Source organism: Cinclus cinclus, chromosome Z, assembly GCF_963662255.1.
Source record: "Cinclus cinclus chromosome Z, bCinCin1.1, whole genome shotgun sequence".
Classification (NCBI taxonomy): domain Eukaryota; kingdom Metazoa; phylum Chordata; class Aves; order Passeriformes; family Cinclidae; genus Cinclus; species Cinclus cinclus.
The window spans coordinates 64,446,329-64,469,623 of NC_085084.1; the positions used below are offsets into that span (position 1 = coordinate 64,446,329).

General features: G+C 36.8%; 2 protein-coding genes across 2 annotated transcripts in view; one reads left to right on the top strand and one right to left on the bottom strand.

Annotated features, from left to right (window-relative positions):
* Positions 1–888: 888 nt before the first annotated feature.
* SGTB (small glutamine rich tetratricopeptide repeat co-chaperone beta) lies at positions 889–21,958 on the top strand. The gene is given in 14 exon segments (XM_062513070.1): positions 889–975; positions 978–1,048; positions 1,050–1,179; position 2,230; positions 2,836–2,958; positions 8,026–8,129; positions 8,549–8,618; positions 12,260–12,359; positions 14,562–14,666; positions 17,682–17,820; positions 17,907–17,969; positions 20,002–20,039; positions 20,294–20,377; positions 21,826–21,958. Coding segments are annotated over 14 exon segments (1,227 nt in total). The 3' UTR covers positions 21,938–21,958.
* TRAPPC13 (trafficking protein particle complex subunit 13) overlaps positions 2,166–23,295 on the bottom strand; it is a 47,043-nt gene continuing 25,913 nt past the window's right edge. The window contains exon 13 of the mRNA XM_062513069.1: positions 2,166–4,111. Coding sequence (XP_062369053.1) covers positions 4,109–4,111 — 3 coding nt within the window. The 3' untranslated portion in view covers positions 2,166–4,108. The remainder of the gene's footprint in view (positions 4,112–23,295) is intronic.

Genomic DNA, 23,295 nt, shown 5'->3' on the forward strand with positions numbered 1-23,295 from the left:
AAACTGTACACTTTGTACATGACTATAATTCCTCAAAAGACCATGTGAGGCAACCATCTTTTTCATTTCATGCTGAAATTCAGCTCCATTCTCTTTACCACAATGTACACTCCTACTATTTAAGTGCTTCCTATCAAATGTGGTCCTTTAGGAAAATTGAGAGGCCAAAATAAAAACAATTATATTCATTTGTCTAGTCCACCTAGAATTGACTACAAGCCTTCTTTCACACCAGTTTTCTGGGGTCCATTTAGAGCTACCGTCCATTATGGAGGAAAGAAGTAATCCCCTATTTTAAAACCTTTCGACGGTGCACTGGTACCTGTCTCACCTGTCCTACAATGTGTAGCAGTGACACACCTTTTTACAAAACCACTACGAGCACGCAGCTGGTGCTGCCTCACCCTGCTGCAGAGCCCCGCTGCTACAGCCGTATCCCTCAATCCATTGTGTTCCTGCCCAATTTCTCTGGCAGTCGGTCTCACTCAGGGCATAGAGCACCAAGAGGAGACCTCGCCTCGCCCATCCTGCCCACCTGGAAGCCGCGCATAACGGAACTCACGGCAGGGAGGGCAGGCTGCGGGAATCGCTCCAGGAGCTGAGGCCATAAACCCCACGGGCAGTCAGGTTTCCTGCCCCACTGCCGGCCTGGCCCGGAGCGCTCCCCGTCCGCCCGCGGCAGCTCCTCCTCGGCCCGGGAATCAGGCCCGGCTCCTCGAGCGAGGAACGCAAACCTCCCGCCAGCCGCGGGCGGCTCCGGGCTTCCCGGGCTTCCCGGGCTCCCCCGGCTCCCAGGCCGGCCCGGCAGCCCCCCCCGCCCCGGGCCCCGCGGCTCCACCACCTGCCCTGCGCGCCTACCTGAGAGCCGCGCCCGCGTACAGCCACAGCATGGGGGGCGGTGCGGGGGGCGGGGGCGGGGGAGGAGGAGGAGGAACGAAGGAGGAGAAAAGACCGGAGGAGGAAGGACAAGCGGCAGACGGGAGGAGAGGAGGAGACGAGGAGACGAGGAGACGGAGTCCGCTTTGCTCCCGGGCCAGTTGCCGCGCCGCCTTCTCGCCGCCCGCGGGCGCAGCGCTCAGCCCCGCTCCTGCACATCCGCTTCTGCCCATCCGCTTCTGCCGCCCCCGCGCCCCTGGTGTCTCGCAGCCGGAGACAGCGCGGATTCGCCGCATCTCGCAGGTAAGGGCGATGCCTGTCCCCTTGGCGAGCGCAGCTCCGCAGGGGTGGGAAGGCTGCGCTCCGCTTCCACGCAGCCCCCGGTCCGCGGAGTTCGGGGCCGGTGGAGCGGACCGGGCCCCGGGCGGTGCCGGGAGGGGCCCGTGCCGCTGCTGGTGCAGAGTTGTCCTTGGGGCCCGAGCGAGCGGACCCGGGCCTGGGGAGGGATCGGGAGGTGGGCGTGGGGCGGCAGCGCGGCCCGGCCGGTGGGACCCGCGCTGTCCCTCATGAGGGCGGAGAGAGAGGGGACCCCGCTGTCCTCGGCTGTGCATCCCCTGCCGGTGACATTCCCGGCTTTTCCTCGTCTCCACGACAGGATTTGCCTGGTGTGGGTCTGGCCTCACACCGGTTTGCTCGCGGGTTGTGGAGAGAAAATAACGTTGTGAGAGCTGGTCCTGATCTTGCCATTCATTTAATGGTACATTTTAAACCCGCTTTGCTTGGAGAACTGGATAAGGTTGTGTGTGCCTTTTTAAATCAAAACGGTTTAAGGAAAAAATAACTTGGAAAGTTATGACTAAAATTGTCCTCCAAGTTATATAACTCCCAGCTGATGCTGAATGGAAATCAGACTGAGCCAGTAGTGTCACTAATCACAAGTATGCACTGAGGTCACGGTGTTCCATTTCTTTGTCCAAAGTGACAATAAACTGCTCAGAGCACCGTATCACACCATCGAACACCCTTTATGAAAGGACAGCACTGTGTCACACCATCGAACACCTTTTATGAAAGGATAATAGCGTGTCACACCATCGAACACCTTTTATGAAAGGATAATAGCATGTCACACCATCGAACACCTTTTATGAAAGGATAATAGCATGTCACACCATCGAACACCTTTTTTGAAAGGATAACACTGTGTCACACCATAGAACACCTTTTATTAAAGGATAATAGCATGTCACCTTAGAGAACACCCTTTATGAAAGGATGACACCGTGTCACATCATGGAACACCTTTTATTAAGGATAATAGTGTGTCACACCACAGAACACCTTTTATGAAAGGGTAACACTTGTGTCACACCATAGAACATCTTCTATTGAAGGATAACACTGTGCATGTCACACCGTAGAACATCTTTTATCAAAGGATAACACTGTGTGTGTCATACCATAGAACATCTTTGATAAAAGGGTAAGACCAAGGCACATCATGAAACAACTTCTACTGAAGTATATTTCTTTATGTCGTTATATTTATTGCAGTGGCTTTTTAATTGGTTTTGACTTCAAAACCAATGTGCTCCAACTTGCAAGTGTATATGTAAATAAAGTGCAAACCATTTTAGAAAAAGTATAAATGAAAAAATAAGTTACTCAATTATTGTAGCCTTGGTGAACTTTTCTTCCAGGAATGAATTGGAGGAAATATGTGTTTGTTTTTTTTTTTTTTTCTGGTAGTTAGACTACATGATTGTAGCAGTTTTCCTTAATCCATGCAAATTCACCACTTTTTTCAAGGCACTGTGTTACTTGGCTTTCTGGTGAAGGATTAGGTTTTGTGTTGTGTGTACTTCTTACGGAGGTAACTAGGAGGCTGGAATACTATAGGGATTTCTAAATAATACTACAGGGATACTTTCTAAAATAAGAGATTTTCTTGTTTTTAAGACATAACAGAAAGCAATTTCAACATGTCATCAGTCAAGCGCTTGGTTTATGCAGTCATCCATTTCTTGAGAGAACAGAGTCAGATGGATACTTTTACTCCAGATGAACAAGAAAGCTTGGAAGGTAAGTAACAAAGGTTCTTTCATATTTGTATATATATATACACACACACACATATATATATATATATATATATATATATATATATATATATATATATATATGCATGTGTATGTATATAATACCTACATGTGTTAAATTGCTCAATGTATATCACAGAAAGAGACTGGAGATGTAAATGAAACTGCCACCAAGTATTATCTGCAAATAAGATCATGATTATAATGTTTCTGAGATTATTATTTTTAAGACATCTCTCATTTAAAAAGTATTATAATGCTACAAATGTGTAGTGCCTTAATTTGAGCAACAGGCACTGTAAATCACGTCAGTTGCAGAAGTCTTTCCCAGTCTGAACAATTTTGTGATTCTAAGTTAAGCAATGCTATAATGCAGACACTGGTAATGACTTGTGTATGTGTACCACAGATTTCTGCTGCTTCTTTCTCTCTTTTATGTTTGCTTTCTTTCTGCACTTCATATCTGTTAGTACCTCTGCTTGTTATAGCAGAAGTAAAACAATTACTATATTGGTCTTGGTTTATGAGAAGAACTGTTTCCTACTTTCAAGGATTCTATTTTATTTGTGAGGAAAAAGACATTCTAAGAAAAGAAGAGAAATGCTTTACATTTCTTTTTCTCTTGAGTATGGGCTCCAATGAATATGTGATAGTGAATATTTTCAGTATGGTCTAGCTTCTGTTATACACCAAAATTCATCTGTCTGCAGACATATTCACTCTGTATTTCTCTATTGACAGATACTCATTAGGTCTTTGTAACCTTGCAGAATTTGTGTTCTCCTTCATACTGCTCTTATTTCTTTTCCCTAATTCCTGGAGACTTAATGTCTGGTGGCATCAGAATGTAGAATTCAGAGTTAAGTCTTAACACTCCAGTTTTTCATAGGATCTTTTAGAAGGATCTTTCTAGTGTTTCAAGCAGTCTTTGATTGTGTCTATCAGCCAGAGGAGGAATTTGAAGGGGAAGTCTAGGACTAGTAGTGCAGTTGATCACTGAATTCTGTGAAACCTTAGACCTGGAGAGATTTTGCTGATATGCAAAAAAAGTCCTGCTTCTCAGAGGCAGAAATTAAAAGATAAACATGGAGTCTGTTTCCTTCTATTATCTATTTGTTGTCCAGTGCAGTCGTTCACTAAAGTAAACAAGAAAGAAAGCTTTGTGTCATTATATTGAAAGGATAGTCCCAAAGGAATAAAAGCCAAAAGATTTGGTTTTATGTCAGAATCTGGAGCGTTTTGTACATTTGAGAAGCATCAGCCATCAATAAATTTAACCTGTGTCAGATTATGATTATGATCATCTGATAAAAGAAAACAATGTTTTTGGAAATCATATATAATGAGATGAAGAGATTTACTTTTATTTGTATAATGAAGCTGGTAAACATTGGGTTACAGCTGAAAACTGACCTGATAACATGTCTTAGAACAGCCTTAGCTAATGTATCTATGAAAGAATCAATTTTAAGATTCAGTTTTCTAAACAAAAAATATTACAAAACTTCAGTTATGCTTAAAAGTCAATGCAAAATTTACCATGTTAATACAGATCTGAAATCCTATTTTTAGATTTGTGCTCTGCTGCAAGCATGGTACCATATGCTATGTGTTAGAGGATAAGAGGTGGGCATTCTGAAAAATAGATTCATTTTAGTTGTGCAGAATATCTTTAGTGCATGTAGAGTAGCAATAGCCAAGTCTTGTTCACTGAAGTGTTTCATGTTAGGTGGAGACACAAGGGATGAAAAGAATTGACTGATAGTTTTTGTTGGCACCTTATGTACCTGCTTGGTGTCTATGAAAAGACAAAACACTGTATAATTAAGTGACTGTGCCAAGAAGTAATTCAAACAGTTCTCATTTCCCATAAAACAACAAAAAGAGATAGAACATCATAAAAAAAAAAGTGCTTTTATAAAGTAAGAGTCTAGGATGTGTTCATATTCAATGATAACCTACATACTTGAATGCATGCTTGAATTACATAGAAATGTCCATCAGAGTGTAAATTTCCTTTAGGAATTTTGTACTTGCTTGATGAATAAAAATGACTTATTTTGAGACAGCAGAGTAATTGGAAGGAAGGCTAGAGAAATATATTCCCCTAGCATCTAGAGCATACAGATTCCTGGTAGTTAGTGCTCAACTCTTTAGTATCAACTAGAAACTTCCCTTCTTCCAAGTTATATTTTAGACAGTGTTTAAATTGCAGTTATTTCTCTTTACTGCTTAACAGGGTGCAGTTTTTTTCTCTCTGTCACTCTCTCGTTCTTTCTTCTTTTCTACAGCACCTATTCCTGTGGGATTAAAGCAAAAACTCTCTACAACATGCACAAGGCTGTGATTTTTTTTTTATTAATTCTGTGATTGATATACCACAACTAATTTCTCTAAGGCAGTGTTTCCAAAACAGGAAGGCAGTGTACGCATGTGATACTTGACATGGGTAAGGTTATGTGTAAGATGAAGCAAGCTGACAACAAGTACTAAGGGGACCTCAGCAGCCCAGTTAATGCTCATTGTTCAGCCTGCATGTTGGCTGTGATGCCTTTGTGTTGCTTGGTGATGCAAACTTGTGTTTGGACAGCAGAAGTCCTGGCGCTTTGTGGCACTGGGAATACAGAGCTGATTTCCAGCAGAGCTCAGGCACTGGTGTTGTCCGATAGTGGGTATCTGTGTGAGCCCCAGCTGTTCTGCAGGGAAGTGGGCATCTCTACTGGTTTTCAAAGTTGTCACTTCAAGCTTCAGCCACCACCTAGGTGGGTGAAGGTAGAGCTAATTGGGAGAGTAGGTAACTTTGGCCTTTGCTATCAGACCTAGGAAAAATCCTGGAAAGCAGGTAACTTTGGCTTTTGGTATCAGACCTAGGAAAAATCCTATGTGAATAGCTCACATGGCGCATCAAATCTTTCTTTGATAATATCGAGCTTGCAGCATTTGACAGTGCCTCACTTTGATGAATGGGATAGCAAGGTGCTGACAGTCTGGCCTCCTGAGAAACTTTTCAGGTAAAAAAAAAGTTTCCACTCTTGACTTTACCAGAGTCATGTTTTTGTGTAGCACTAAAACAGGTTAGTTACTGACCTTGTCACAGCTTATTATAGTTTCTGATTCGAAGATGTTTCTGTTTAGCAATATCCATTTCTATGTGGGTTTCCACTGTTGGCATGCATTTAGCCAGTGGTTATTCTAACCTATTGATTCATCCTATAAGATGTCCTAATTTTATCTGTGATAGATAGAAGGATTATAAATTCCATTTTCCACCTAAAGGAGAAATATGAGAATTCACAGCACCAGCTAATTATTTGATGAAAATGCTGAGTATTAATAATACTATAGTCAGAATAATTTTGTTTACACATAATGTGCACTGCTGCAGTTTGCGAAACATTTCTATATCACAGATTTGGTACCTTGAGAAAGAAAAGGGATGGGGCTGTATTTTAAATTTATGCAAAACTATAAATGAGGAGAGGCATTCATTAAAGGGAGTGCCTTTCAATAAAAATAAACTGGCAGGGAAAATTAGTAAGTAAACAATTGCAAGTAGCTTCCTATTAAGACACATACGGAAAAATTATACGTGTTATGTCACTGATTTTATAATTGGCCTGGTAACAAAAAGTGCTATTAAGGGTTTATATATATTTCAAAATTCAGCATAATCTGTGTTTACAGGAATTAAGTTTTTCACACAGCAGGAGACAAAGAAGTTTAACCCAAATCCCCGAGTGCTCTTACTGGGTGATTTAGGACCTGGTCAATTGATACACAGATTATAGGAGCAACTTGTATGCATATTTAGCAGTGTATTCAATTGTTACATGTTATCAGCTTTAACTTTGTCATGTTATACTGTTTCTTAGAAATTTATATTGTATGTATATTTTTAAAAATTATAAAAGTTATATCTTAGAGGTTTTATTATCCGTTTTACAAATTTTTTCCTGCCCCCCCCCCCACTTCTTGGCAGCTGTAACAAAGATAAGAACTTGTAATACAACTAATAATCAACTTATATTTATTATTTTAACATTAAATTGAGGGTAAGTTTTAATACTAAGAATCTGCTTTTACTGATACTTAATTTGAATTCAGATACTCCTGGTTGCCTATAATCTGTGTTAAAACATTCATTTCCTGTTCAAGCTAGGCTTTATAAAGACACTTCTTTGTTCCTCCTGTGTGTCCAGTCTAAAACTTTTAGATGATACGGAATAAAAACATAAAAACATAGTACTAGGTTCTTAGGATCATAGGGAAAATAATGATATAATTTGCAATAGTGTAACTGTGTTTGTGTACATATATATATGTATGTATATAGACAGAATTGTGATATATATAGTGATTGCCACTGATCTTCTTTTGTCTAAATATATGAGCATATTTAAAACTTCAGATAGGGATAAAAATCCTACATCTTTAGGTTTACTGTGGGTGTATTTGAATTATAGCAGGTTTGGGAAGGCCATATAATCCTTACACAAAGAACATGTAAAAGGCTATTGCAGATACATTTTTTAAAGGATAAAGTTTTGTGATTAATACAGCATTTGATTAATAGTGTCTTCAAATAAATATTTTTTATTCCAAAGGTAAGAGGAATAAGTATCTTGCCTTTTTTCTGTACAATAAAGATGAGCCATTTTATTCCAGCTGTTATGACACACAAATAAATGCAAGTTGTATACTTTGAGGTGGGGTGTGTGACACATGGACACACATAGTTGTACTATGAGTTGTGGTATTTTTATATAAATCACTGTATTTTTACATATATAAAATACTTTAAAAGACTGAAAGAATTGAAATTATATTTTAAATTGGTTTAAATGTAATAGCCAAACTCTGTGTGCATTGTGTATCTCAGATCATTTTCAGCAAGCTAATTCTGTGGGGATCAGGTAGCCTCTCTTTATTTTTTGATATGTTCTAAAGAGCTGCTTTTAGTAGTTGAATAAGGAAGTGAGTCACAGCTATATAAATAAATTAGTGAAATTATGTTTCTGTTATTATGTTATTAATTTTTTTTCCCTGTAAGTTGCAATTCAGTGTCTGGAGACTGTGTTTAAGATTACCCTGGAAGATACTCATCTTGCGTCCTCACAGCATTTGATAGAAATGTTCACAAATTCTATTCAAAAGGTAAGAACTTAATTTAGATTCTAGAGTTACTCTGCTAATATGTGGTAAGGTTTAATATTGTATGCACAATATTAAAGTGCTATATACGTCAAAATGATGTGAAAACTTAAGGAAAATATGAAAAAAACCTACATTTCCATAAAAGCTAGCATAATGTGAATCTTTGGGGGCAGTGGGAGGAATTAATTTCAGCTAGACAAGGAAAATTCCATATAGAAAATTGCTAAAGAGTGGATGCCTCATTTTCACTTGAAGCTTTTTATTCTTCATTTAAGCATTTTTCAATTCCAAGAGATAGATGCCTGATGTGCCTGAGGTCATTCATAGTTTGCTGATGCTTCTCACTTCTTTCTGAAAGTTTTTGATAAAATCAGGGCTTATATATTAAAGGAAAAAATCTTGGGTTTTTTCCCATACAGAATGACATGCTGCCTCTCTCACGTTCTTTACCAGAAAGCATTGTAAAGGCTGACCAACTGAAGGATGAAGGTTTGTAATAAAAATAGAAATAAATTACCTTATGCTCTTATTATATTTCTGCATTACTGTGGGTAGTGACAGTATAGCAGCTGGGTACCACACACTGCACAAAACAAGTTCAGCTTACAGATTCTCCAGTGATTGCTATGTTGTAAAAGGGCTAGGTGATTTGTTCCACACAGGAGCAAAGGAAATAATGTTTATTCTCTTCCTGGCTCTGGAATTTGCTTAAAATCTAAGGGATAACATGTAAAGCTGGAAACATTCCTTAGTAGCAGAAACTTTAGAAAATGAACAGCTATTGTTTGGCCATTTGCACATGAAATTGTTATACAAGTTTCTACTTTTATTGAAATGGGTATGTGATGTGAAACACTGACCCAACAGAGGCCAATGGAAAAACTGTGAACTTACTAGTGTTAATATTTCACATATGTGAAATTATTTGTGTGCTTTATAAAAATTGCAGACAAGCCAGTTGTTTATTTTCCCTTTGGCAGCTGTTATTGCTGTTCTGTGAGGAAAAGCAGCTGTACCATAGAAGTCACTAAGGCTGCTGAAGAAGGAATCCATGTTATTTCCCCTCAAAAAGAAGGGGAGGGGAATGGAAAAAAGCATGTAGCACTGATACTATTAAGAATTGTTATGAATTGATGCTTTATGAATTACATTGTTTGAGCTGTTAGATTTTCAGGTAGTTGAGTTTTATAGGAAATACAAGTAAACTTCTAATTGCAAGGAAGATGTAATCCTCTCAAAATTTCCATAATAATATGGAAGAAGTTCTACTATTTTTTAAAATGGACTGCATGTCTCTCTTACATTAAAACTGGTTATCTGTAATCATAAATGCAGTCCACTACCAACTCTGAAAGTAAAAGTTTTCCTAGTTGTTGGAGTTGTTAATTCTTTAATTCTGAGGATGAGGGCTCAAACACGGTTAGGTCACAAGTGAAAATGTGTTAGTCATTTGTAACCTACCTGCTGTGCATGCTGGCTTTTTGTTCAGCTGTTATTGCCAGTTCATGGAAAGTAAAGAATAGCTCTCAGTATGGTTATTGAACTATAGGAATAGTCAGCACTTTGCAGGTGTGGGTGTTATAGCGGTTTTAAATCTGTGACTCCAGTCTTGCTATCTTTGAGTCCACAAGGGTCTGTGAAATATGGACTGAGGAAATGAAATCAATGTGTCCTATGTGTTAGTCTCTGTGTGTGGTTTTACCAAAGTAATTCCACAGCTCTACTGAAAAAACTTGGAAGGGTCTAAACTTTAACAAAAGACCAATTAGTGTCATCTGTCATGGGCATTAGTAAGCAGTTCTGAACTGTTTGAAATGCTTTTGGTAATTTCCCGTAATAAAATTAAAACTTTGTTTCCTGCTTTCTCTGTTGTTTTGATCTTCCCCATGTTCACACACATATTATCTATCACTACTATCGTGCTTTTCAGTTATGACTATTTTCTAGCCCAAATTAGGAAATAAATTAGGTAACTTGGGGAAGTCTATTTGATGTGTATCTTCTATAATATCATAATTCTATAACTGATTTCCTCATTTCTATGTGTATGCCCTTACCAATGGAATGACTTCCCTCATCTTTGTGGCCACCAGCTTGCTCCTCTTCTGGTCTCAAATCAGCTCTAATTTTTGTAGAAATTGGCTAATGAATGGCAAAACAAAATCAGGGAACTGAATTTTCTTTCTTGGTAACCAGGAAGTAATATATCCTTCAGACTACTCAATATTTGAATTTACTGTCCTAACCTTGTATATAATTTGACACTTGGGCTTCATGTAGATGTGTAAGAGCACAGATTATGTGGAGGTTTGTGTAGTGTAATGGTGGCCTGATCATAAGATGATCTGTGTTTTATTACCACATCATAATTATAACAATTGGTAGTATTTTCAGTATAGAGGACACATGTTCAAAAGTATAATAATTTATGTATTTTTTTGTCTTAAGGGTTTTGCATTAAAATAGAATATTATTAGAAAATATAAAATAGAATATTAAAATAAAGTAATAGAGCTGCTTTTCCTTATCTCAGCTGAATTAGTAGATCTAGCTCTTTTTCTGTTTTCCTTTAGCAAGGTTGCAGCTGGAGTGAGAGATAACAAGAAGAGTATGCACTGATACTATCTCCAACTTAGCCTTGTACCCTGGGTCATATTCAGACCACTATCAGAAATTCTAATGCTGATAGTCATTGATGGCATTTTTGTTTTAAAGGAACACTAACTGCTGCACTGCAGCTTACTTGCAAAGCTTTTTTGTCTGACATAGCTTAGTGTACAGATCTTTAACTTAGAACAAAGGAAAGCTGCATAAACAGTGGGCCTCTAGAAACAAGAAAGATACTGTTACATTCTGTGTGTATTTTGAAGGTATACATGCAAGTACAGTTTGACTTCTCACTGGAAGGGACTGCTTACTGTAATTATAGCCTAATATAGCAGTATTAGAGGATGTAATTTTTGTACTACTTTGATACTTCGTTACTTAAATCTTCATTACTTTTGTTCACTCAGCTCTCTGTGTTCACAAATAAATGCAAGTGCAGTTGTTTCAGTTAGTGTAAGCACTGAGGACTTGCTCCACAGTCTTGATTTCTCTGAGATCGTGTTGCACTGACTGAACTTTTCTAGGCTTTGCTTACGCAGTTACCTTCATCAGTAGTAACTTATTGACCTATCCCTTGAATTGTTTATTTTAGGAGAAGGTTTAAATATTTGGCTGAAATACAAGAAGTCAGTGGAAGTCTATAATTTTCCTGTTTATTTCTTGACATTTTTAGGAAATCAAGGTTTCTGTAGGATATTGCTGGCCAAAAACTGATAGTAGCAGGACCACAGACAAGTTTGGGCACTCTGAACTAGGGTTTTTTACTACTGTGTCATCAGGAAAGAGAAACTACCAGGATAACCTTGTTTTGGGGACAAAAGAATGTGTAAGGTGTCTTTTGCTTTGAAAGACCTTAGTCTGGAATTTTCTGTCCATAGAGAATTTCCATAAATGTTTCTGGATTTTTTTTTCCACTGGACTTAAAAGGTATGAAATATGAAACTTTGTTACAGAGGAGAAGTTCTAAGCTTCCTTGGTGAGAAATTTTACTTCTAAATCCTTTTAGATTGCTTATGCTATACATATGTTTCATTATCCTAATGAGTTAATTATGTAGTATCACAAAAATGGGGCTTATGTGCATAGTTGGTTTTTTGTTTTTTGGTGTTATTTAGGTAGTTACAAACAAGTTGTTTGGACGTACAAGAAAATGAGATTAAAAAATTAACATAGCATATTGGGCTTACAAAGATAGTTAAGACTGGTGAATCTATGCCAGAGCTGAACTGCAGTTAAAATGACACTTCTCAGTAAGGTGGTCTTTCCTTAACAGTGGAAACTAGGTGGAAAATCTGAAATACCAAGATGAAGAGAAGGTTTCTGTGATGTACTGCAATGTACACAATAAACTTCACAGACATAGATTTTTTTTTTGCATTATTCCATTACTTTCCTGTTTTAAAATAATGTATCTCAAAAAACTTCAGTCATAACTCAGTTATGACTATAAGGTAGCTATGCTGTTTCTTTCATATGGAGCGGTCTCATCTAATTACTTAAGAGCTTTCTATAATTTATTTCAGGTAATAATCACATGAAGGAAGAAAATTATGGTGCTGCAGTGGATTGTTACACTCGGGCTATAGAACTGGATCCAAACAATGCAGTCTATTACTGCAACAGGTAAAACCAAAATGATACACACCTTTCATTCCTGGACTTTGTTAACATTATTTTAAAAATAAATTGTGAAGTAGGTCCAAGTAAAATGTGGCTAGAAACCCCACTATTTAGAAATCTCTTGTTAGATTTGTAAAACTAAGAGTGAAAGTGAGCTCATTCAGCCTATCTATATTGGTTAAAATGGGCTTTAAAATTACTTACAACTCTTCAGATCAGGTATTGTGTGCGTCAGGTTTTCTGTATTAAATCATAATGTAGGCTATGATTTCTAGCCTGAAGAGTGTAGTAAAAGCCTTTTTCTCTGGTGTTCTAGTGACTCAGCTCTTCTATCTCTGGAGTACTAGCTACTTCTGGCAAAAAAAAATCATCAATACAGGAATACCATTTTGGAGATTTCAAGCATTTTGTAAATACTCAGTATTTTCATGTGTGACCTGTTGAAAAATAACAGTGCTGCTGTTACAGTTTTCTTATCTAATCTGGTCTTTACCATCACAAATGAAGAAGACAGTGATTTGGCAGCAGGTAAGGGAAGGGCATGTTAACCTAGTCACAGCTGTCTGCTCTTGCAGAACACTGCCTGAAAGACCAGCCCAAGAGCAAAGGCAGTCTCAACTTTAGGCCTTATTGGAATGAGCCCACCTCTAGAGTGCCTCCATTATTAATTTAAGGACAAAGGATCTATTAGGTGCTGTCAGTCTGGCCTTGTGGCACAGTACCCACTGGATTATGCTATTTTTGAAGCTCTGAATCCATTGCTCCAGAGTTTAATTTGTAATAAATGAAAGATTTAGTCTTTAAAAGCAAGTTTAAAGAGAAGGGAAATTATGTGGTTTGCTAACATTTTACATATTTAGGGTGACAGTTCAAAAGTATAAGTCATCTATATTCCTTGTGAAAACTGATCACAAGTCACTTTATGTATTAAATGGAAATACCAGATCAGATTCTAAAGCTTCCCAAAATCACTGAAAGTTTCCTCAGTAGGGACTTAAATGTCAAAGTTGTAACTAGCAAGAGCAGAATTGTATGTAATTATTTAAAAGAAAACAAGAGTTGTTTAGAGCTTTGTGGATTGAGAAGAGTATTTCAGTAAGTATATACCTTATCTTAAGCTTGTTTGGGAGCCATGGGGACATGCTGCTTTTATTCACAGCAGTGCAAAAAAAGGTGGGCTGATAGGTCCTCAGAATTTTAGACGGCCATGTAAATCTTCTTGTGAACGTGGAAAAATGTTTTCTATTCAAACACATGTGAGAACAAGCATAGCCCCTAGCTTTTATTTATAACTCTTCAGTGGCATCTGTGGAGTTGGATAACTGTTAAGCAGCCCAAAATAGATAAGTAGTACCATTCAGAAGACATTTTAATCAAACTCAGAAAAACCCATGCAATTTGGAGCTAGTCACAGGAGAAAGGATTGTTAATAAAAAAGATACATGCTTTATGCAATGAAAATACTGGAATTTCTACTATGTTTTCTTAACCAAGGAAGAATAAATGAGAGTGGTTTGACACCTTCCAAACTGGTGAAGTTTTGACTATTGTGTGTTTCAATGTCCTTTTTAATTTGGTCTTTAATCTTATTGTCTTAATATCTGCAACATTTATTACTTCTCCAGTACAGATATGCAACTATAATTTAGTAATGCAGAGGTTATTAAGAAATGTTATTATGATTTACCTACAAGCCTGAGTTGACTTTTAAAAACCTGAGCAGGGAAAACTCACAGCATTCCTTTGAATGGCTGTAAAACGGTACTTACTGAAAAACATCAATTGTATTTCTCATAAACAGTGATTTTTATATAAACTACTATTTGACAGTTTCGTATCTTGTAATAGGTTTTATGATTTATCTTGTGCATAGTCATATGCTGTATCTTAGACAGTTCCTTAGAATTATTTGTCCTTTGTGTCCTCAGAGGTGAGTGAATGTTCTTTCTTCGAAACTGCAGTCTAGTAATGCACATTACTTATTAACTCATAACATTTGCTTGTCCTAGTTAAGCATAGCCTAAACAGCAAATGAGAAGTCAGAAGGACTAAATAAGTCACAAACATATGAATATCTAGGCTTGGGGTTTGGTTGTTTTGTTTTCTTTTGGGTTTGTTTGGTTTTGGGGTTTTTTTGTGGTTTTTGGTTGTTTGTTTGGTTTTTTTTTTTGACAAAGGTTCAATTCCTTACCATCTCTCTCTTAGGGCTGCTGCTCAAAGTAAGCTCAACAACTTTAGGGAAGCAATAAAGGACTGTGAGAGTGCCATCGCAATAGATCCAAAGTACAGCAAAGCATATGGAAGAATGGGGTAAGCTAATAGAAATCTGAGTAGCTGAAGACCCGTGTTTACATCACCATAGATTTTCTGAAATACGATATTCTGAAATAACAAAATAGCTTGTCTTATTCACATACAGAACACTGTTGTTGTGTAAGTATAGCAATTTTTTGAAGATGACCCTAGCAGACTGTCAGCTCTTTTTATGTGGTTGGTATCAGCATTTTCATCAGATCTTATCCGTTCACAGTTTTTTCTTTCAATTCATCAACTTGTTGGATTTAGTTTAGGAAATAATGATGGGATTTTTTTCTACCTCCTAACTAGTTACAAGTAGTCAAAATTCTACTGTTGGAACACTGAATCTGTTAATGAGAACAGTAGAGGACAGCACTGGGGCTTCACACTAGCAGGAATAATGTCTTAATTTTTCTGTTCAATAGCTCTTTGGAAGCAGATTATTTTAGGAAGAATAAACTATGTCTCTTTGAATATTAGACATTCGTTCTCAGGAATGTCTAAGAGATTAAAAGCCTCTTGAGGGTGGTTTTAAGTGGTGCCTGAAAACAATATCAGGAATGCTCTAACAGGTTGTTGGTTTGAGTGAAGTGCCATTCCTCCAAGATGTGAAGCTTTGCATTTTCAACAATCAAGCGCATTGTGGTAGTGGACTTAATGCTACATATGGGTATGGGTTTTGTTATATTTATACCAGTAAATTGAAAAATGCTTGGGATTGTTTGTTGAGTCTGTTGGCACAAAATGGCTCATGTCCATGTTATTAAAATTTAGTTTGCAGTATGGAGTGGCCACATCCAGACAGCCTATTGCTAATCTGCATTGGTCTATGTAAAATTCTGAACCATGCCCTGAAACTGTCTGTGATAATTCTTGTTGGCCTGGGACAGAACCATGCAGGGGACATTTAAGATAAAATGTGGTGGAATTCTATCACTTAAAAACTTTACATGATACAATTAATTTTACTAAAACCAACCTAGACTAAGTAGCTTCTGAAATGATGAATTTATTTTGAAATTTTAGGTTGAATTGGTTTTGTTTCATTTACCTCTCCTTAGATTGTTTCTTCATATAGCACAATCCAAGCTCCCTTGATTTCACTGATTTGGAGGGATGCTACAGGCTGATTTAACTGGAGATTGGAGGTCATTTTAGAGTCCTGGGTGTAAGGCAAATGTTTCTTTGACACACACTGGAAGTGGACTGTTCTCAGGCAACCAAGCTTCTCTTTATTTTATTGTCTGGTTGTTTAAATAGAGGACATATTTTGAGCTACAAGCCATTGCTTAACCCAGCAGATGAGTAAACATTTGGCATAGGCTGAATGAGGAACTGTGCTTGTTTAGTAGTAAGTGAAAATCCCATCCTCACACCCTCAGTGTAGAAAACACCTTCTCAACAAAAAGTCCTTTTGAAAAAGATGTGCTCTCTGACTGCATTATGGAGATATATAAGCTTTTCTCAGAATTTGACAGAAATTCTTTGTGTCACAGAAAGATGCAGAAATGCCAAAAATACACAGAGATGGGATCCATATTAAAATGGGAATGTTAGTTAAAAGTGGTATTTCCAGCATCATCGTGAAAGACCACTAGTCTAGGTAGGAGGTGTGAGGAAAGAAATGGTCTGCTGTTCTGACTTGTACGGTGCTCCAAGAAACTTTGTCTGTAAAATATTTTTTCTGCAAAAAGCACTATTGCATCACAGAAATAATGGATTGCATTTCATGTCTGGTCAGAAACTATTTTGCCAAGTTAATGGGCCAAAAGGGAGACTGTTTTTTATGAGGGTAAATGAGTTAAAAGAGAAAACACTAATAGTGTGTGGGTTCCTCCAGGAGCAATATTGGAAAGTCCTGGAGTTTCATGCTCTTACTGAGAGTGATGACAATCATGGATGTATCTAAAACACTGAACTTGTTTGCATCAGATGAAAGACCAAGGTCTGTTAGTGGGCATAAGCACAGGTTTATCAACCTGGGCTGTATAGCTCAGCATCAGAAGGTAAACTGAAGTACTAGATAGCTGAATTAAACAAGTATTTTACAAAATGTACAAAAGATCAGCTTAGTTTTTTGGCCAGTATAAACTGAAAACACAGTAGCAGATAGAAGTGGAACTGCAACCAGATGGACTTCTGGAATAGTTCAAAAAAGATGGTATTTTAAATATAGTAACTCATACAATTTGAAAACAAATACTGCTTAGAAGGAGAATGTCTGTCCTGTGCTCTCATGGACTGCTGGAGAAGAGTCTTTTTCAAAACATTAGATAGGCTTCCCTGATACAAGGGTTTTTTACGGCATTTTACAGATATTACTACTATGCTGTATAACCTATTTGTCAAGTTGTTCAAGTATAAGATCTGAAAGGAGAACCTTAACATTGATTCTGAGACAAAAATTGATTATGCTGAAACTTGTAGGTCCAGTATTTTAAAATAATAATAATAATGAAAATAATTTTATATAAATGTATAAAAAGACAGCAATATAATAATCAAACATTCAATATTCAAATACTTAATATAGTAATTATTATATTGAAAGTGTATGTTTTTAAATATATATTATAAATGAATAATGTATTTGTAGGTCCAGTTTCTTAACACTGAATAACTCATATTAAGAGTATCTTTGGCCTACTTACTCATGTAAGTTTCTAAATAATCTCTTGGGTCAAAAGAACTGGAAAAATCACTTAGAGCTTACGCAAAGAGTCACAGATGCTGCATCCAGCTTGTGCTCTTAAAGTGACTAAGTCACTTGATGATACCAAGGAGTTTTTAATGAAACTTGCATATATATGAAATAGCCAATGGAAGATGTGTTTCTGAGGGATCCCCATTTTCTGCAAGAACAAGTGTTTACATAAAACAGTAGTACCACAATAGCATAACCTGTTTTAATTAAGTGGTCAAGCTAAAAATCAGTTGTGAGATACTGTTTTACTTGGAACAGAAAATGTATCATGAGCTTTTGATGATCATTTATGTTCTAACCAGGATTTATTTTTTTCACATTAGGTTGGCTCTGACCTCAGTGAATAAATTTCAAGAAGCAGTTACCAGTTATCAAAAAGCACTTGATCTTGATCCAGAGAATGACTCTTACAAGTCAAATTTGAAAATAGCAGAACAGAAACTAAGAGATGTGTCCAGTCCTGTAAGTTTGCTTTGTATCTATTTATTTACAATAGTTTTAACTGGGATTTTGTAGGAAACTTAGCTTCAATTGCAATTTGTTTGTAGACTGGAACTGGACTGAGTTTTGACATGGCAAGCTTGATAAACAATCCTGCCTTCATTAGTATGGTGAGTATATATCAAGGTTTGCATTATCCCATTTAAAAAATGAAATTTTGGGAACAACTGTTGTTCAGTAACAAGCAATTTTAATTATTATTATTATAGCAATGGTTTTATTGCACTGAATTTCAGTTTTTTTGCATCATTTTACACTTGCAACAAGAAGTGAAGCAGTATCTCCAATAATGCCTCTTATTTCCATCTGATTCTCCATTACGTATAGAAAACAACACACATAGGTCAGCTATGCTGGTTTTATGTATGATATGACAGTAAAGCTCTTGTCAACAGCATGATGAAAATATCTTCAATTCTCCACAGAGTAATTAACAATGATACAGGGACTAAAGTAACTCCTCTAGGAGAACTACCCAAGGGACCTTTCTGTTCTTTTTCCTCCAAATTATCCCTAATAACCTTAAGAGTTAAAAAAATTAATATAAATAGCATATAGTGCATTCTTTTATGTTCTGTACAATAACGAATTGTGTATTTCTCCCTTGGTATTTTCTTTTTTCCAAATGGCTTTCTTAGCTAAATGTAATTAATTAACTTTGTAGAATGGAATTTGGAGAAAAAGAAATGAAAAAAAACCAAAACAAACTAGGGTTTGTTTTTTGTGTTTTTTTTTTTATACTTACTTCCTTTTAAAAAGCAGTTAAAACTTTACAAGCTGTCTGCTAACTTCACTGAAACAGCACATTTCAACCAGTGCTTTTGTGTGGAAGTGTGCTGCATTCAAAGGAGATCCATACATCTGGTTTGATAACATGATCCAAATAACAGAGACAGTAAGCAAGGAAGGAGGGAACAAGTTTTCTGATGGCATTCATGATTAAATAGCACTGGAGCTCTGTGTGCTACTTCACTGGCCACATGTGTACTTAAGACAACCTGTGTCTGTTCAGAATCAATGATGTATGGAGCTGGCTTTGGGGAAAGGATCTTTTACATTGTTTCCTGAAGATACCTGGTGAAGTAGATAGAACACAGGGCATTTATCCAGGAATAACAGAGTTATTTTCCCAAGGTGTAGTTGTTTTTTGTTAAGGTGAAAAAATTGCCTCACTGTCTGACCTTGAGGAAATTGCTTGTAGCTGAAGTTTCTGGCCCCTAAACTAAGGCTTATTACTGATGGAAGAAACTAACCCTATATTGAGCACAGAACTGACCTTCATGTGACATTTTATATCTAACTATTAACTAAAGAAAAATGTTGATTTACTTTTGAGTTATCTATATATGTTGATATCTTAATGAATACAATAAATATTGGATATACCTGATTTTTGTAATATCTTTAATAAGAGAGTTAAGAACCACATACTGTGTTTTGTCTACTCGTGGTACATTCATACAGACACTGATTCCCTTAGGAATTGCATTACTAATGTTGAAAAAAATCACATGGTTTTTTCTATAGTATCAGTCCACAGACACCCTTACAGTATGGTAAATGCAATATAATTTTAAACATATCTAATGAATGAGAAATTTAAATAGCCTCATGCTTACTACAAAGTAAGAAGATATGCAGTTACCAGAGAAGATACATGTTCCCACAAAACCATGCTACAAAGTAAGTCCACACTCCCATTTGATCCCAATTTTTTTGTGGCCATAATCTTAACTCTTAATACCTGGTACTAATAATAGTTGCAAAATGAATTTATCCAGGCTGAGAAGCAACAAAATGCAGACTTTGGTCCAAAAAGTCCAGTAGAAAACATTTTTCCTTGCAATTCTTCAATGTTTCATTTGTTTGCTCAGTTTTCTGGTACGGGGTTTTTTATGTTGAATGACTTGTCATATTTTTTCATGTCTGAATCTGTAACCACTATTTTTTCTTTAACACACAACAAAGTATATCAGCTTCATTTCCATGAAATACATTGCTTCAATGATTGTTTTTGCTCTGCATGTAAACTTAATTTAGTTATAAAACAGAATGCAGCATGTGGGTTTTCCCCCATGTTTTTCTCAGTGATAGCCAAATAGTAAACATTTTATAATTTCAACTGTATGTTGTCTATTCTAGGCAGCAAGCTTAATGCAAAATCCTCAAATTCAACAACTGTAAGTATTAAAATGGGGTACTATTAAAACAAATGTTTGTAGATGTTTGAATTAATAAACGATGTACAGTACTTACAGCTTTATTTTTGAAATGCAGATATATTACTGAAAATTTTATTTTGCTTACTGTAAAAGTGTAGTTTCTTCTTCTTGCAACTTAATTCCTCTCAGCAATTCAAAAAATAACTGGGTCTTATTGCTTATAGTAAAGGTCCCTGCACACCCCAATACCAACACTGTGCTAACTGTTCCAGGATGTCAGGGATGATGTCAAATGCCATCGGTGGCCCTGCTGCTGGGGTTGGTGGCCTTTCAGATTTGTCCAGCCTGATCCATGCGTAAGTAAGAACTTCATGGTTTTAACTGTCATATTTGTAGTAGGAGGACAGTGCAGCATCTATTTAAAAGGGTGCTGTGTCAAGTGAGTTATACTGTTGTCCATTTCCACTGTTTCTTATTAAAGCCAAGAACTCGAAGACTTATTTTCCAGAATTTTGTTTGTTTGCTCCATATACTTTTAGCAACTGAATGACTGAACTGCTGTGTGCTCAGCTCCACTTTCTGGTTCTCCTATGTTGTTATTTTCTAATGCCACTTACTAAAAACATTCCTTTAAATCTTTTAAGTACTCCTACGTGTGCTTTCAAATTGTGTGGATAAATTTACTACCAAGTATCTCAAATACTAGTTAGGAAAGCTACAAATTTACTTAGCACAAGTCAAACCAATTTCTGCTCTGGCATCCCTCCACTTAGATGAGGAATGTTTCAGAGAACTCAGGATAACAAAGAATACCTTTACAAAGACCAGGACCCAAGGCTTTTTTACTATAATGATGGTATCCATCTGGAAGAGTCTGCACAAAAATATGCCATTTGCATATATGCCAAGATCTCTTATAGGGCATATAATTTCACTTGATTTCAGCATTCTAGCCAATTCCAAACTATTTAAGTTTTACCTCTTCTGGGCATTAATGATTTACATCACAGACAGAAATGTGATGAAACTGCAAAAATCCAGGGCTATTTTCACAAAAATATGTACTACACAGACATCTATAAAAATGTGGTTTTCCTTCAACCTACACTGTAGTTTGAAGGAGTCTTGACAGTTAGCTACTTTCACAAAATGTAGAAGTAACAGAGAGAACAAGCTAGGCTTCTCGTGAAATAATTTTTTTTACTTGTTTCTTTTATTAGTAAACAAATGTTATACTTCTCTTACCTATTGAATTGCTCTCCCCAATTAATTTAACTCTTAAGCTACAACTGTTACAGATGCAAGATCTGTTATTACTTCAGTCATGCAAGATATAAATGTGATAGTATGCTTGCTTTCAACTCTAGTGACATCTCATTCACAAGTACAAGTTAGCAGCTGCATAATGTACTTCTGGAACCTTTAACATAAAGTTGCACACCAACTCTAAGAGTAGTTACTTCAAACAATTAGAGTGGATTCTCGTAAAAAGAAGGGAATAAATCATTAGAGCAGATGTGTTGTTTTACCATAAAAGGTAATATACTTTATAAGGTGGTATTTTCCTCCTCCGTGTTATCAAGTAGAAGTAATAGTACTAAAGAATGAAAATAAATTTATGATAATCCTGTTTGGAGACATTTTAACCAGATAAATTCATAATACTACAAATACCTTAACAGTAAATCAAGATATCTTTAATCTTAATTTTAATGTAATGCACCTTTCAGCTATATTGAGATATCCTGTTTTCTTACAAATGATGCTTTTGCTTGCTGATTTCACTTAAAACTGTTCAACACAGGGGGCAGCAGTTTGCGCAGCAGATACAGCAGCAGAATCCTGAGCTCATAGAGCAACTGAGAAATCATATCCGGAGCAGATATTTGAGTGGCAGCACTGAAGAACATTCCTGACTTCAAGAAGTCATCTGAATTGGAATGATATATAACCCCCAAATGCATACCATAGTTAGTAGCAAAAGCACCATTGTAACTCTTCTGCTTGAATAGAAGACAGAAAACTCTTTGTGTGTGTTTGCAAACAAAAATATATCTGGTAAACAGATCTCTTGCACATAACTTGGAACATAGCGTTTATGTATAGTTACTCCTCTGAAAATTAATACACTGAATAGGTGGTTTATTAAAATCCCCAAGTCCAAGTCATTTCTATATGTGCATCAGATTGACCTCTGGGACTACTAAAGGGGGAGGAGTTTTGTACTGTGCTGATCTTGCCTACTTCTAAAATGATGCTGTAAAAGATGTTACTCCTGTGGTGAGAATCATGATGGCTGTACTCCTTTAAACAGTACTGAAATACTGAAACAATAGGCCCATCTGATGTGCCCTTTTATAACAAGCATTAAGTAGTGTTAGAGTATAAAGTGTACTTAAAGCTCATGTTTGCGAAGTCTGTTTACTTAATCCTATGAAGGGGCCTTCATGAGTAACAGGAATGGGCAGAAGAGAGGGAGACTGCTGCATGTGAAGGAGTACCACGCATTGTAGAGAAGAGAAGACAATAGTTCTGTGTAGGATAATACACAGAAATCAAAATGGAACTTGGCTTGGGAAAAAGGGAAGGCTTTTCTACTGCCATGTATACCCTCACATCATGATGGTAGTCCTGGAGGTCAGAATTATGGCACTATGTTCCTAGGCATGGCAAGCTGTAGTACATTCCGTATGTATGCAGTATTTAATATAAATTTTAAATTCTTAACTGTAATAAGCTGAAACTGAGCCTGTGACTGTACAAATAACTAGTACTGAAAATTTTAAAAAAAGAACTGCCTTAGAAGGATTCTTTTTCTATTCTTGTGTGATAAATCACTGGCTTGAAACAATTGGGGATTTTTTTTAAATTACACATGCCTATCTAAAATGATGGTTATATAGTCAAGTTAAAAAGATTTTTTGACTCTATAGTACTTGTTTCTTGCTCAGTTCATATTACTCTTGCAAGACTGCTGCTCTTCTGTATGTCTAGTATGTTAACTTTTTTACTCTGCTTACTGTTCATGCTGCTTTCTGATACAAAGGACACTTGTTCTTAGCCCAGGGAAGCTCTCAACACACTTTTCATCTAACTAAATTAATTTGAGGAGCCTGCTTTGATTTCTTAGATGATTTGATTTCTTGATCACTTAGACAAAGTGATCTCTCATGGCCAGTTAGTCTGGAAGGAGGTATGTGGAGGAGTAACAATAGACAACCACATGGAAAAATGCACAGGAACTCCTGAACCTTTATATCCAATTAATCTTGTG